We start from the raw sequence: 15000 nt of genomic DNA on the forward strand, positions 1-15000 counted from the left end.
ACTGGCGAATTTTAACTTTCAACATGGAAAGTCGTTTTTTTGTATGGAAAGTCGGATGGGTCAAAAACTGGCGAATTTTAACTTTTAACATGGAAAAGTCATTTTTTTGTACAGAAAGTCGGATGGGTCGAAAACGGGCGAATTTTAACTTTCAACATGGAAAAGTCGTTTTTTTTTTACGGAAAGTCGGATGGGTCAAAAACTGGCGAATTTTAACTTTTAACATGGAAAAGTTGTTTTTTATACTGAAAGTCGGATGGGTCAAAAACTGACGAATTTTAACTTTTAACATGGAAAAGTCGTTTTTTATACGGAAAGACGGATGGGTCAAAAACTGGCGAATTTTAACTTTTAACATGGAAAAGTTGGTTTTTGTACGGAAAGTCGGATGGGTCAAAAACTGGTAAATTAACTTTTAACATGGAAAAGTCGTTTTTTTGTATGGAAAGTCGGATGGGTCAAAAACTGGCGAATTTTAACTTTTAACATGGAAAAGTTGTTTTTTGTATGGAAAGTCGGATGGGTCAAAAACTGGCGAATTTTAACTTTCAACATGAAAAGTCGTTTTTTTGTACGGAAAGTCGGATGGGTCAAAAACTGGCGAATTTTAACTTTTAACATGGAAAAGTCATTTTTTTGTACAGAAAGTCGGATGGGTCGAAAACGGGCGAATTTTAACTTTCAACATGGAAAAGTCGTTTTTTATACGGAAAGTCGGATGGGTCAAAAACTGGCGAATTTTAACTTTTAACATGGAAAAGTCATTTTTTTGTATGGAAAGTCGGATGGGTCAAAAACTGGCGAATTTTAACTTTTAACATGGAAAAGTCGTTTTTTATACGGAAAGTCAGAATGGTCAAAAACTGGCGAATTTGAACTTTCAACATGGAAAAGTCATTTTTTTGTATGGAAAGTCGGATGGGTCAAAAACTGGCGAATTTTAACTTTCAACATGGAAAATCGTTTTTTTGTATGGAAAGTCGGATGGGTCGAAAACGGGCGAATTTTAACTTTTAACATGGAAAAGTCGTTTTTTTTTTTACGGAAAGTCGGATGGGTCAAAAACTGGCGAATTTTAACTTTTAACATGGAAAAGTTGTTTTTTATACGGAAAGTCGGATGGGTCAAAAACTGGCGAATTTTAACTTTTAACATGGAAAAGTCGTTTTTTATACGGAAAGACGGATGGGTCAAAAACTGGCGAATTTTAACTTTTAACATGGAAAAGTTGGTTTTTGTACGGAAAGTCGGATGGGTCAAAAACTGGCGAATTTTAACTTTTAACATGGAAAAGTTGTTTTTTGTATGGAAAGTCGGATGGGTCAAAAACTGGCGAATTTTAACTTTCAACATGGAAAGTCGTTTTTTTGTATGGAAAGTCGGATGGGTCAAAAACTGGCGAATTTTAACTTTTAACATGGAAAAGTCATTTTTTTGTACAGAAAGTCGGATGGGTCGAAAACGGGCGAATTTTAACTTTCAACATGGAAAAGTCGTTTTTTTTTTACGGAAAGTCGGATGGGTCAAAAACTGGCGAATTTTAACTTTTAACATGGAAAAGTTGTTTTTTATACTGAAAGTCGGATGGGTCAAAAACTGACGAATTTTAACTTTTAACATGGAAAAGTCGTTTTTTATACGGAAAGACGGATGGGTCAAAAACTGGCGAATTTTAACTTTTAACATGGAAAAGTTGGTTTTTGTACGGAAAGTCGGATGGGTCAAAAACTGGTAAATTAACTTTTAACATGGAAAAGTCGTTTTTTTGTATGGAAAGTCGGATGGGTCAAAAACTGGCGAATTTTAACTTTTAACATGGAAAAGTTGTTTTTTGTATGGAAAGTCGGATGGGTCAAAAACTGGCGAATTTTAACTTTTAACATGGAAAAGTCGTTTTTTTTTACGGAAAGTCGGATGGGTCAAAAACTGGCGAATTTTAACTTTTAACATGGAAAAGTTGTTTTTTATACGGAAAGTCGGATGGGTCAAAAACTGGCGAATTTTAACTTTTAACATGGAAAAGTCGTTTTTTATACGGAAAGACGGATGGGTCAAAAACTGGCGAATTTTAACTTTTAACATGGAAAAGTTGGTTTTTGTACGGAAAGTCGGATGGGTCAAAAACTGGCGAATTTGAACTTTTAACATGGAAAAGTTGTTTTTTGTATGGAAAGTCGGATGGGTCAAAAACTGGCGAATTTTAACTTTCAACATGGAAAGTCGTTTTTTTGTATGGAAAGTCGGATGGGTCAAAAACTGGCGAATTTTAACTTTTAACATGGAAAAGTCATTTTTTTGTACAGAAAGTCGGATGGGTCGAAAACGGGCGAATTTTAACTTTCAACATGGAAAAGTCGTTTTTTTTTTACGGAAAGTCGGATGGGTCAAAAACTGGCGAATTTTAACTTTTAACATGGAAAAGTTGTTTTTTATACTGAAAGTCGGATGGGTCAAAAACTGACGAATTTTAACTTTTAACATGGAAAAGTCGTTTTTTATACGGAAAGACGGATGGGTCAAAAACTGGCGAATTTTAACTTTTAACATGGAAAAGTTGGTTTTTGTACGGAAAGTCGGATGGGTCAAAAACTGGTAAATTAACTTTTAACATGGAAAAGTCGTTTTTTTGTATGGAAAGTCGGATGGGTCAAAAACTGGCGAATTTTAACTTTTAACATGGAAAAGTTGTTTTTTGTATGGAAAGTCGGATGGGTCAAAAACTGGCGAATTTTAACTTTTAACATGGAAAAGTCGTTTTTTTGTATGGAAAGTCGGATGGGTCAAAAACTGGCGAATTTTAACTTTTAACATGGAAAAGTCGTTTTTTATACGGAAAGTCAGATGGTCAAAAACTGGCGAATTTGAACTTTCAACATGGAAAAGTCATTTTTTTGTATGGAAAGTCGGATGGGTCAAAAACTGGCGAATTTTAACTTTCAACATGGAAAAGTCGTTTTTTTGTATGGAAAGTCGGATGGGTCAAAAACGGGCGAATTTTAACTTTTAACATGGAAAAGTCGTTTTTTTTTTACGGAAAGTCGGATGGGTCAAAAACTGGCGAATTTTAACTTTTAACATGGAAAAGTTGTTTTTTATACGGAAAGTCGGATGGGTCAAAAACTGGCGAATTTTAACTTTTAACATGGAAAAGTCGTTTTTTATACGGAAAGTCGGATGGGTCAAAAACTGGCGAATTTTAACTTTTAACATGGAAAAGTTGGTTTTTGTACGGAAAGTCGGATGGGTCAAAAACTGGCGAATTTTAACTTTTAACATGGAAAAGTTGTTTTTTGTATGGAAAGTCGGATGGGTCAAAAACTGGCGAATTTTAACTTTCAACATGGAAAGTCGTTTTTTTGTATGGAAAGTCGGATGGGTCAAAAACTGGCGAATTTAACTTTTAACATGGAAAAGTCATTTTTTTGTACAGAAAGTCGGATGGGTCGAAAACGGGCGAATTTTAACTTTCAACATGGAAAAGTCGTTTTTTTTATATGGAAAGTCGGATGGGTCAAAAACTGGCGAATTTTAACTTTTAACATGGAAAAGTCGTTTTTTTGTACAGAAAGTCGGATGGGTCAAAAACTGGCGAATTTTAACTTTTAACATGGAAAAGTCGTTTTTTATACGGAAAGTCGGATGGGTCAAAAACTGGCGAATTTTAACTTTTAACATGGAAAAGTTGTTTTTTATACTGGAAAGTCGGATGGGTCAAAAACTGGCGAATTTTAACTTTTAACATGGAAAAGTCGTTTTTTATACGGAAAGTCGGATGGGTCAAAAACTGGCGAATTTTAACTTTTAACATGGAAAAGTTGGTTTTTGTACGGAAAGTCGGATGGGTCAAAAACTGGCAAATTAACTTTTAACATGGAAAAGTCGTTTTTTTGTATGGAAAGTCGGATGGGTCAAAAACTGGCGAATTTTAACTTTTAACATGGAAAAGTTGTTTTTTGTATGGAAAGTCGGATGGGTCAAAAACTGGCGAATTTTAACTTTCAACATGAAAAGTCGTTTTTTTGTACGGAAAGTCGGATGGGTCAAAAACTGGCGAATTTTAACTTTTAACATGGAAAAGTCATTTTTTTGTACAGAAAGTCGGATGGGTCGAAAACGGGCGAATTTTAACTTTCAACATGGAAAAGTCGTTTTTTTGTACAGAAAGTCGGATGGGTCAAAAACTGGCGAATTTTAACTTTTAACATGGAAAAGTCATTTTTTTGTATGGAAAGTCGGATGGGTCAAAAACTGGCGAATTTTAACTTTCAACATGGAAAAGTCGTTTTTTGTATGGAAAGTCGGATGGGTCAAAAACTGGCGAATTTTAACTTTCAACATGGAAAGTCGTTTTTTTGTATGGAAAGTCGGATGGGTCAAAAACTGGCGAATTTTAACTTTTAACATGGAAAAGTCATTTTTTTGTACAGAAAGTCGGATGGGTCGAAAACGGGCGAATTTTAACTTTCAACATGGAAAAGTCGTTTTTTTTTACGGAAAGTCGGATGGGTCAAAAACTGGCGAATTTTAACTTTTAACATGGAAAAGTTGTTTTTTATACTGAAAGTCGGATGGGTCAAAAACTGACGAATTTTAACTTTTAACATGGAAAAGTCGTTTTTTATACGGAAAGACGGATGGGTCAAAAACTGGCGAATTTTAACTTTAACATGGAAAAGGTGGTTTTTGTACGGAAAGTCGGATGGGTCAAAAACTGGCGAATTTTAACTTTCAACATGGAAAAGTCGTTTTTTTGTATGGAAAGTCGGATGGGTCAAAAACTGGCGAATTTTAACTTTTAACATGGAAAAGTTGTTTTTTGTATGGAAAGTCGGATGGGTCAAAAACTGGCGAATTTTAACTTTTAACATGGAAAAGTCGTTTTTTTGTATGGAAAGTCGGATGGGTCAAAAACTGGCGAATTTTAACTTTTAACATGGAAAAGTCATTTTTTTGTACAGAAAGTCGGATGGGTCGAAAACGGGCGAATTTTAACTTTCAACATGGAAAAGTCGTTTTTTTTATACGGAAAGTCGGATGGGTCAAAAACTGGCGAATTTTAACTTTTAACATGGAAAAGTCGTTTTTTTATATGGAAAGTCAGATGGGTCAAAAACTGGCGAATTTTAACTTTTAACATGGAAAAGTCGTTTTTTTATATGGAAAGTCAGATGGGTCAAAAACTGGCGAATTTTAACTTTTAACATGGAAAAGTCGTTTTTTATACGGAAAGACGGATGGGTCAAAAACTGGCGAATTTTAACTTTTAACATGGAAAAGTTGGTTTTTGTACGGAAAGTCGGATGGGTCAAAAACTGGCAAATTAACTTTTAACATGGAAAAGTCGTTTTTTTGTATGGAAAGTCGGATGGGTCAAAAACTGGCGAATTTTAACTTTTAACATGGAAAAGTCGTTTTTTATACGGAAAGTCAGAATGGTCAAAAACTGGCCAATTTAAACTTTTAACATGGAAAAGTTGTTTTTTGTATGGAAAGTCGGATGGGTCAAAAACTGGCGAATTTTAACTTTCAACATGGAAAGTCGTTTTTTTGTATGGAAAGTCGGATGGGTCAAAAACTGGCGAATTAACTTTTAACATGGAAAAGTCGTTTTTTTGTACGGAAAGTCGGATGGGTCAAAAACTGGTGAATTTGAAGTAAAACCCAACTTTTCCCATGTTCAATGTTTCTCCAGTTTTTGACCCATTGGGTTTTTCATATCCCTTGTTTCTGTCCATGAATGGTCTCCATGTTGTAATGCTCCACATCACCAGCTCTGAGACAGAACAACATCACTGTGCAGTTGTTTTTCAGGTTTAAGTCTTCATAAGTTGAGTTATTTGTCTTGTAAACATGTCAGCGATCTGTAGTGATGATCAAGCCTTTATAAACGCAGTTAAAAGAGAAGAGCGAGACAGCAGGGCTCTGTTTAAAACATATGTATATTTCCCGTAGTTTAATGCGTACATATTCTTTATTTAAATAATCTAAATACAATCTGTGATGTTGGGTCGATCATTTACACACAGCTGGTGCCGCTGCTCCTCCAGTCCACAACCGCAGGAAATCCACCAATAAATAGAGGCCGGCGCTCCGCACGCGTGACCGTATGATCATGTGACGACACACACGCATGTTTTCTCAGGCTGGACACACGGAAAACACACACACACACGAGACCAGGACCAACAACACACACACACACACCCACACACACACACATCCAGACTTTCCTTCCTGACCGAGCAGAAAACACACACACACACACACACACACAGACACACACACACACACACACACACACACACACACACACACACAGCGCTCATATTTCAGGCCAGATTCTGTCGCATGTCTCACGTTTAGCTCCAGAAATCAATAATAATAGCAGACTGAGAGTTTCTCCAGTGACCCTCATCTGTGGATGTTTTGGGTTGTTAAATCTGACAATAATATGGGGAAATACTGCAAAAATAGACGAGTAATGATCTGTAATGTGCGCCTGAACACAAACATAAAGGCCGATGATGATGACACTTTACATGTTTTACTATATTATTGATTTCCCTGTTACTGGATCTTACTGAGGAAATGATCATATCAATAAGATCTCTCTGTGTGTGTGTGTGTGTGTGTGTGTGTGTGTGTGTAATGTTCAGATGAAGCGTCACCCTCAGCTCATCATGCAGGATTCAGACTTTCTGGAGTGAAATATGAGGCCTGAATCAGACGCCACCGCCGTTTCCTGTCTGAGCCGTCAATCATGTGATGTCAGCCTGAAGGGGCGTGTCCAAACATGCTGTCCACCAATGAAGTCACACAGTGATGGCGTTTCCCTGGAAACCTTCAGTTCCCCACATAAAAATAAAGAGTTTTTAATCCACATCCCAGAATCCCCGACGAGAGGAAGATGATGATGATGAAGAGCGGCTGCGTGTTCAGCAGAGGAGCTGCTCACATCAGACCTGCAGACCACTGATCAACAGCAGGGGGCACGCACACACACACACACACACACACACGCTACAGCAGATAAACACACACACTACAGCAGATGAACACGCACACACACACACACACACACACACACACACACACACACGCACGCACATACACACGCAGGTGCATGCTACAGCAGATGAACACACACACGCGCACACTACAGCAGATAAGCACACACACACGCACGCACGCACGCACACTACAGCAGATAAGCACACACACACGCACGCACGCACACTACAGCAGATGAACACACACACGCACGCACGCACACTACAGCAGGTGAACACACACACACACACACACGCTACAGCAGATGAACACACACGCACGCACGCACACTACAGCAGGTGAACACACACACACACACACACACACACACACACTACAGCAGATGAACACACACACTACAGCAGATAAGCGCACGCACACACAAACACGCACATACACACACACGTGCACGCTACAGCAGATGAAAACACACATATACACACACACTACAGCAGATTCACACACACACAACCACACATAACCACACTAGAGCAGATTTACACACACACACACACACACATACACAACCACATACACACCAGCAGATTTACACACACACACACACACGCACACACACACACACACACACACAACCCCACTACAGCAGATAAACACACACACACACGCACACAACCCCACTGGATCAGATGAACACACACACACACACCCCCCCCCACTGCAGCAGATGAACACGCACAAACACACACAATCACACATGTGCACACATACACACACACTCTAACACGAACTCATGCTCACTCACACACACCACCACGAACCCATATCTATTACTGTAACACACACTCATGCGTCTCACAAACACACACAAACTCTAACACACAGTCTCTCACACACACCTGAGCGCGTGGAGGAGGGGCTGCAAGGCATTATGGGATGTGTGTGTGTGTGTGTGTGTGTGCACACGCGAGTCGTCACATGAAGGCTCCAGTCACTGGTGTCCATCAGTGAGCCGCTGCGTCTCTCGTCCAATCAGAGCGCGGGGCGTGTGGTCATGTGACGTTGATCTCCAGCTGGTGGTGGTCCGCAGCGGGCAGGACCCTCACCTGTCGGCTCTGCGTGCTGCTGAACACCTGAGCGGGGCCCAGAGCCTGCCGGCGGGGCATGGGGAGACCCCGGGGCCCGTCACTGCTGCTGCACACACTGCTGCGGCTGCGCACACTCGCAGAGTCACACTCCTCCACACCTCGCTCCACCACCGACACACTGTCGCTCTCCACACACGAGTCTAGAGAGAGAGAGAGACACACACACACACACATTAATGGGCGTTCAGTGCTGTTAACACTTGACTGTGTGGTAAATGCCCCCTTCACACTCTGCTGGAGAGTTTGAAGCTGAACTGCTGCTCGAGGCAAAGGACGATCACGCCGCCCTCAACCCGAAAGTGAAAAGGAAAGTGACCCGTTAGCAAAGTGAGGACCGGGGGGTGTCATGGATGAAATTGAAGACGGGGGGGTCGCGGATATAACTGAGGACTGGGGGGGGTCGCGGATATAACTGAGGACTGGATATAACTGAGGACTGGGGGGTCGCGGATATAACTGAGGACTGGGGGGGGTCGCGGATATAACTGAGGACTGGATATAACTGAGGACTGGGGGGTCGCGGATATAACTGAGGACTGGGGGGGGGTCGCGGATATAACTGAGGACTGGGGGGGGTCGCGGATATAACTGAGGACTGGATATAACTGAGGACTGGGGGGGTCGCGGATATAACTGAGGACTGGGGGGGGTCGCGGATATAACTGAGGACTGGGGGGGGTCGCGGATATAACTGAGGACTGGATATAACTGAGGACTGGGGGGGTCGCGGATATAACTGAGGACTGGGGGGGTCGCGGATATAACTGAGGACTGGGGGGTCGCGGTTATACCTGAGGATATATAACGTGGATATAACTCTATACACAAGCACACATATTGGGCCATCTCTATTGTCGAACCCTGCTTTTGAGAAAACTATCATTTAAACATGGATAGTAAGATTTATTTGACTTCAACACACTGAAAAGTGTCATGTAAAAGGTGTCACATGCTATTTTATTCATTCGTCTGTATAATAAGAAGTCAGTAAGAAATCCCCCTGTTTCTGAAGGCCATTCAAGTTTAATAGAAAAGACGGTGTTACTTTGGGGCAGAAGGAAACTTTAATTCATAGAGACGTTCCCATGTTCAGCTCTTCTAATGGAAGACTTTTAAAGACCTTTTTAAGACCATTAAGTATTAAATTTAAGACTTCTATACCAATCTCAAACACACGCATAAAGAGAAAGTGCTAAATCACAACATTAGTGGTAAAATAAATGTATTTAAGTTGAACAGTCCTAAAGACAGGTGAGATGCAGCATTGAACTACAGAAAAAACAAACATACAAACATCTTAAGGCTGATTTATACGTTCGCACACCTCACGAAACAGACGAGGCTTTCTTTACTTATTTTTTAAATGACAGGGGGCGGTCATGTGTCAAACAAATAAGAAGAGAAGAAGAACGTTTCCGGAACTATGCCATATCATTAATATCACTGAAGATGTTTTTGGTGGTCTCTTTTTTGTTTTAACAAACTAATCCCTCAGGTTTTTCCAAACTCTCCTCCTTTCCTACTGCTGTTTCAATTTCTAGCCAAGAATTATTGGTCATCTGGTTCTCCCCATGATCACACATAGACCTATCATAAAGATGTCAGTACAGTCGTACCTGTTTCAGACAACATCACTTCAAAACGTTTCATATTCAACTAAAATCAAATGCAGCGGCGCTGTGTGAACTGTTCACCTGAGTCTCAGAACATTCTGTGAGCTCCGCTATGGCGTTATTTCACTGACAAGTCAAGAGCTCAGTATTACAAGTCAAGAGCGCATTCATGTAATACGAGCGAGCGAATCTCTTTGCTCGTGCACTGATTTCCTGTGTGTGGACAAAACTGCGTGTGAGTTCACAAATATAATACGCTGCTCACACACAGATTTTCTTGCGTGCTCCCAGTACACTGCTCCCTCAGTGAGATTATATGCAGACTCACAGTATGCGTCTTGTGTTCTTTATTCCTTTCGTGCTTCTTGATATGATTTATATTAGCACACTATTTATTAACAATAACCAAAATACTAAAATAGACTTGCATATTACATTTTTATTCTAATAAACCATAACAGTTTTGGCTGTGTGTTATATGATGAGATATTTCCAGTTTCAAACACTTAAAGACACAGAGAATAGTTTGATTTTAAAAACATTTAATAAACATCCAAAAGGTGCAGCATAGTAATATAATAAAAAACATTTAAATATAACTAACACAAGCAGAAACCTAACTGTGATAGAAAATAGGGGAAATAGCCTACTGTACTGCTCACTCTTCACATAAATCTCACCATCAATCTCATTTCATCATGTTAACTATAATAAAGTGAACACGTCTCTGTTGTCTTTCACATTGTGGAGGACATTTTTCCTGTCATCCTCTTCCTTTTGAGGAGAAGCTGTTCCACAGGGCCCCTGAACACCGATATTGGCATGTGCAGTGTTTTGATCATAGGCAGTATGCCTAACACTTAACAACACTTGTATTTATTATAGAATTTACCTTCACTTTTACGCTTTTCATGTATTGTTAATAAACAGTGCAGCAATATATAAACCACATCAACATTCTTGGAATAACCTATTTAACAGGAGGATCTCTGGAGAGCAAAAGCACGAAAGGAAGAGGAAACATGACGCACAAAAATTGTGAGTCCACATCATCCGACGGTGCGAGAGCAGATAATCTGCCGTCAGTGTTTTAAGAGCCCGCGAGCAGGTTTGTCCATGAACAGAGAAAACCGGCGAGATTCACTCTATCGTATTCCATGAATGCACTCTCGACTAATAAAACTGCGCTTACCACATTTGTCAGTGAAATTACGCTATACTCCACCAGCCGAAATCATGTCGCGCGCACCCAAAGCGAACCTCCGCAAACACAGCGATGACGTCACATTCGCCGCGCACACTGAGTTTAATAACAGAAAGCTGATTGGCTATTGCCTGTTGACCTCATTTGTAGTTGTAATACCACAAATGACATTTGGACTAGCGCAATAAAGAACTACAACACCACGAAAACCTAAAAACAACAACAAACAAGACTTTAAATCAGCATTAGATGTAGCGTTACACGGACATCAGCAAAATAAGAGCTGTGCAGAAATATTTAAGACCTACAACAGACAATTGAAGACTTATTAAGGCCTAAAATTTCTATTATTTAAATTTAGACTTTAAGCCCTAGCAGAAACCCTGATTTATTAGGCAAAAACACTCTTTATTTTATATATTTTCACTGTGCTCCTAAAATTCTTCATTGTGCTCCTAAATTTCTCAACCTAGGAGCGCATGTGCTCCTGCTGAAAAACGTAAACGTCAAGCCCTGGCAGGAACGCATTATAGAGCAGCTGCTCTAAAATCAAAAGTTTGTGTGTGTGTGTGTGTGTGTCTGACCTGAGTCCGGCTGCACGCTGGCGTTGGCCTGGTGCGGCAGGTATCTGAACAGACGGATGCTGGGAAACGGCAGCGAGCCGGCGAACAGAGGCATGATCTCCATCTGCACTTTATGTGTCGCCATGGCAGCCGTCGGCATGGAGACCACACCCGAACTCTTCCCACACACTGCCCAGTTACTGCTGTTGTCCATCACTGAACACACACACAGAGACAGACACACACGCATGCAGAGTGAGTGTTTGAGACAGTGTGAGTGTGTGTGTTTGAGTGTGTCTGAGCGTGTGTATCTGTGGGAGTTTTAGTGTGTGTGTGTGTTACCTTCATACAGCAGTCTGCATGTGCGCAGGCCGTCAGTGTCGCTGTACTCCTCATCAGAGCGCTCTGCATCTGTGTGTTCAGTCAGGCGTGTGATGGACACCTCCAGCCTGCAGAGGGAGCCGCAGCGACACTCAGCATCTCCAGCTGCTGGACGGATGTCTGCGCGCACACTGTACACAGTCTGACACACAGAGAGAGAGAGACATATTAATATTAATACATAAATTAAACACATCATTATACCTGCACAGGTGTGTGTGTGTGTGTGTGTGTGTGTCTGCAGGTATACGAGTGCTCAATAAGATTGCTTTGAGCAGGTCAAATGACGCTTCGGCTCATAGATCTGACTGCTTGTATTAAAAGACAGAGTTATATTTTTGTGTTGTGAGGTGAAATATAAACTGTGTATGGACAGCATCCTCAACACCCCGAGATATCCAACTGATCCAAATCGAGGACACGCTGATCATAGCTGAACCAAAACTGTCGATCCAGTGGTTCACACACACCTACTATAAAACTATGGAAACCCATGGAATGTCCCCACAATTCACAAAAAGGTGTGTGTGTGTGTGTCTCACCGAGACTCTCTCCAGGCTGAACTGGTGTGTGTAGGGTTTGAGGTGTGTGTCTGGAGCGTCTGCAGGAGCGAACGAAGCTGAAAACACACACTGAAGAGAGACGGGCGGCGCATCGTTCCACCGCAGCTCCCACACGCTGAACACACACTGCTGACTGAACACCACCTGCACACACACACACACACAGGTCAACAACAGCTCTAACAAACACAGCTGTAATAACATTCAGTCACACAAACACACACACAAATATTGCTAACTATAATAATATCCAGCACTGCTGTGATTAATAAATAAAAAATTATAACAATGAAGTATAAAATTGTTCTGTAAAAGTAGTAGTGTAATAATACTGTATTTTGATCAGATCCGCTAGTTTTTTTGTGATATCGCGATCGCTGAATCCAATGCAGAATCAACAAGTTGCAACTTTAAAAAAAAAATCTGAGTTTAAACTCAAAATAATCACAGAAAATGTGAATAACCTCATAAAACATCACGATCTAAACCATATAATCACATTAATTTATTCAGATTGCACTTGATTGTTTCACATGACTGATAGACGTTGCATACGCAGAGCATGTCATGTATTTGAGTGCCTCTCGACGTCTCACCTGCACCCTCACAATCATTACCAGTGTTTCCCCTACCATTACATTATCGGGTGTCATTTGTCATTGTGTCAGATTGCACACTTACAATAGCAGGCTACCTAATGTGGTAAAGAAGATATCGTATATTTATTTATTATTTTTTTATATCTGTATTCTTTTTTTTTTTTGCAAAATTGTCTGCAAATTTCTGGAAATGACCACCACAAAAATCAGTCATTTTTAATAGCAAAAAATAAAATAAAATTCACAAAACAAATTGTGAAATACTAGAGGGTCTGGTTAATATTATATTTTAATGAGAATAATTGAAGAGTTCAGATGCAAAACTCTCTAAATCCATCAGAGCTCTTTTCTTGTAAATCAGCATTTTATATCAGGCTCCTATAATTATGTTCAGAAGGTTCATTTTATATATAATGAACAGGTTATTATCTAGTAGATAAATTAACGTTTGTTTATAAATATCACTTTTGACTTTATGCATAATTCTTTGGCATCAACACCAGCTGAATCCACTTCTGCTTTTTATGCAAAAACCTCTAAATCCACCTGTTGAGACAAGACAGTGTAACTAGCTGAAAATCACTCAAGATGCATTTAGAGATTATTTTACCAAACATAAAACACCTAAAATCAAAAATACAGAAATCTGTCAAGTGATGGTTCATTCTGCTGTGATACACCAGAGACTAAGCAGAAGGAAAATAATGAATGAAATCTGTCAAGTCAGCACATTAATCAATAACATTAAAATAAACATGAATTAAATCTGAATCTGTTGTCATTTCTGATATTTGGGGTTTAGATTTAATGGAGAGAATTGTAAACAAGCTTTAATGTTGAAATAATGTAGTGTAAAACACTGTCAAACATCAATATCTCTCAGTTTTTTTTTAAATAGCTTTTTTAAATTTATCTTTTAAAAAGAGCTTTCATCAGCAAATAAAACACAAGATAGGTCTACTGTGCTAAAAGAGGACGTCTCTCTGACACGTTTAGAGCTGTCATTCATTCATCCTCACTATACTCTCAGTCTCGGTCTCTTTATCGTCTCTTGTTTATCCTCATGGCATCCATGCAGGATAAAAGAACAGCATCTTAACTGGGTCTTTCCTGAAACTGTGTTGCTGTTTAATGTCTAGTAAATCAGACTCATTCAAAGTAGCGTCGCTGCGCAAAACAACGTTATGAACACATGCTACACTTCTGACTGTACAGTGTGTTTCTGTGTCTAATAATGCTCAGAGTCTTGAGGTAAGGGACGTTTTCATTTGCCAGTCACTGACAGTCAGACAGGCTCATCCAGTTCATCAAACTCCGTCTTTTAAAGTCTAAATCAGAAGCGTAATACAGCAGTCTCCTCATAAAGCCGGCGTATCAGCGCGCTGCTACATTACACACATATGATTCGATTCGCACCTTCTGATTGGCTCTCGGGATATAGCGGCTTTTGCTGTCAAAGGCAAGTGGTGTTTAGCGGCGTTTACCTACAAACTGTTATTTCTGAATGTGCTGACGCTGACATTTAGAGGATTTGAAGCTAAAATATTTGTTGATGGTGTACTACGTGCTTAAAGCATTCACTCATTGTCACTAGCAAAGTTTTAGCAGAAGTGGCGTTGAGCAGCTTTTTCATCTGAACTCTTCAACTGATGATTTAATAATAATGTGTGTGCGTGTGTGTGTGTGTGTGTGTGTGTGTGTGTGTGTGTGTGAGTGTGTGCGAGTATGTGTGTGCGTGAGTGTGTGTGTGTGTGTGTGTGTGTGAGTGTGTGCGAGTATGTGTGTGTGTCTGTGAGTGTGTGTGTGCGTGTGTGTGTGTGTGTGTCTGTGAGTGTGTGTGCGCGTAAGTGTGTGTGTGTGAGACTCACGCAGTGTGTTTTAGTGTTGAGTGAGAGCAGCTCCAGTGATGGTGTGTGTTGAT

General features: G+C 40.1%; 1 protein-coding gene across 1 annotated transcript in view; it reads right to left on the reverse strand.

Moving 5' to 3' along the window:
- Window positions 1-5921: 5921 nt before the first annotated feature.
- Window positions 5922-15000, reverse strand: part of trappc10 (trafficking protein particle complex subunit 10) — a 41072-nt gene continuing 31993 nt past the window's right edge. Inside the window, exons 19-23 of the mRNA XM_056467877.1 lie at window positions 14948-15000; window positions 12460-12624; window positions 11879-12059; window positions 11558-11752; window positions 5922-8296 (exon numbers count right to left, since the gene is read on the reverse strand). The exon at window positions 14948-15000 is cut by the window's right edge and continues 74 nt beyond it. Of these exons, the coding sequence (XP_056323852.1) occupies window positions 8061-8296; window positions 11558-11752; window positions 11879-12059; window positions 12460-12624; window positions 14948-15000 (830 nt within the window). The 3' untranslated portion in view covers window positions 5922-8060. The remainder of the gene's footprint in view (window positions 8297-11557; window positions 11753-11878; window positions 12060-12459; window positions 12625-14947) is intronic.

The sequence above is a fragment of the Danio aesculapii genome, chromosome 11 (genome assembly GCF_903798145.1).
Source record: "Danio aesculapii chromosome 11, fDanAes4.1, whole genome shotgun sequence".
Taxonomy (NCBI): Eukaryota; Metazoa; Chordata; class Actinopteri; order Cypriniformes; family Danionidae; genus Danio; species Danio aesculapii.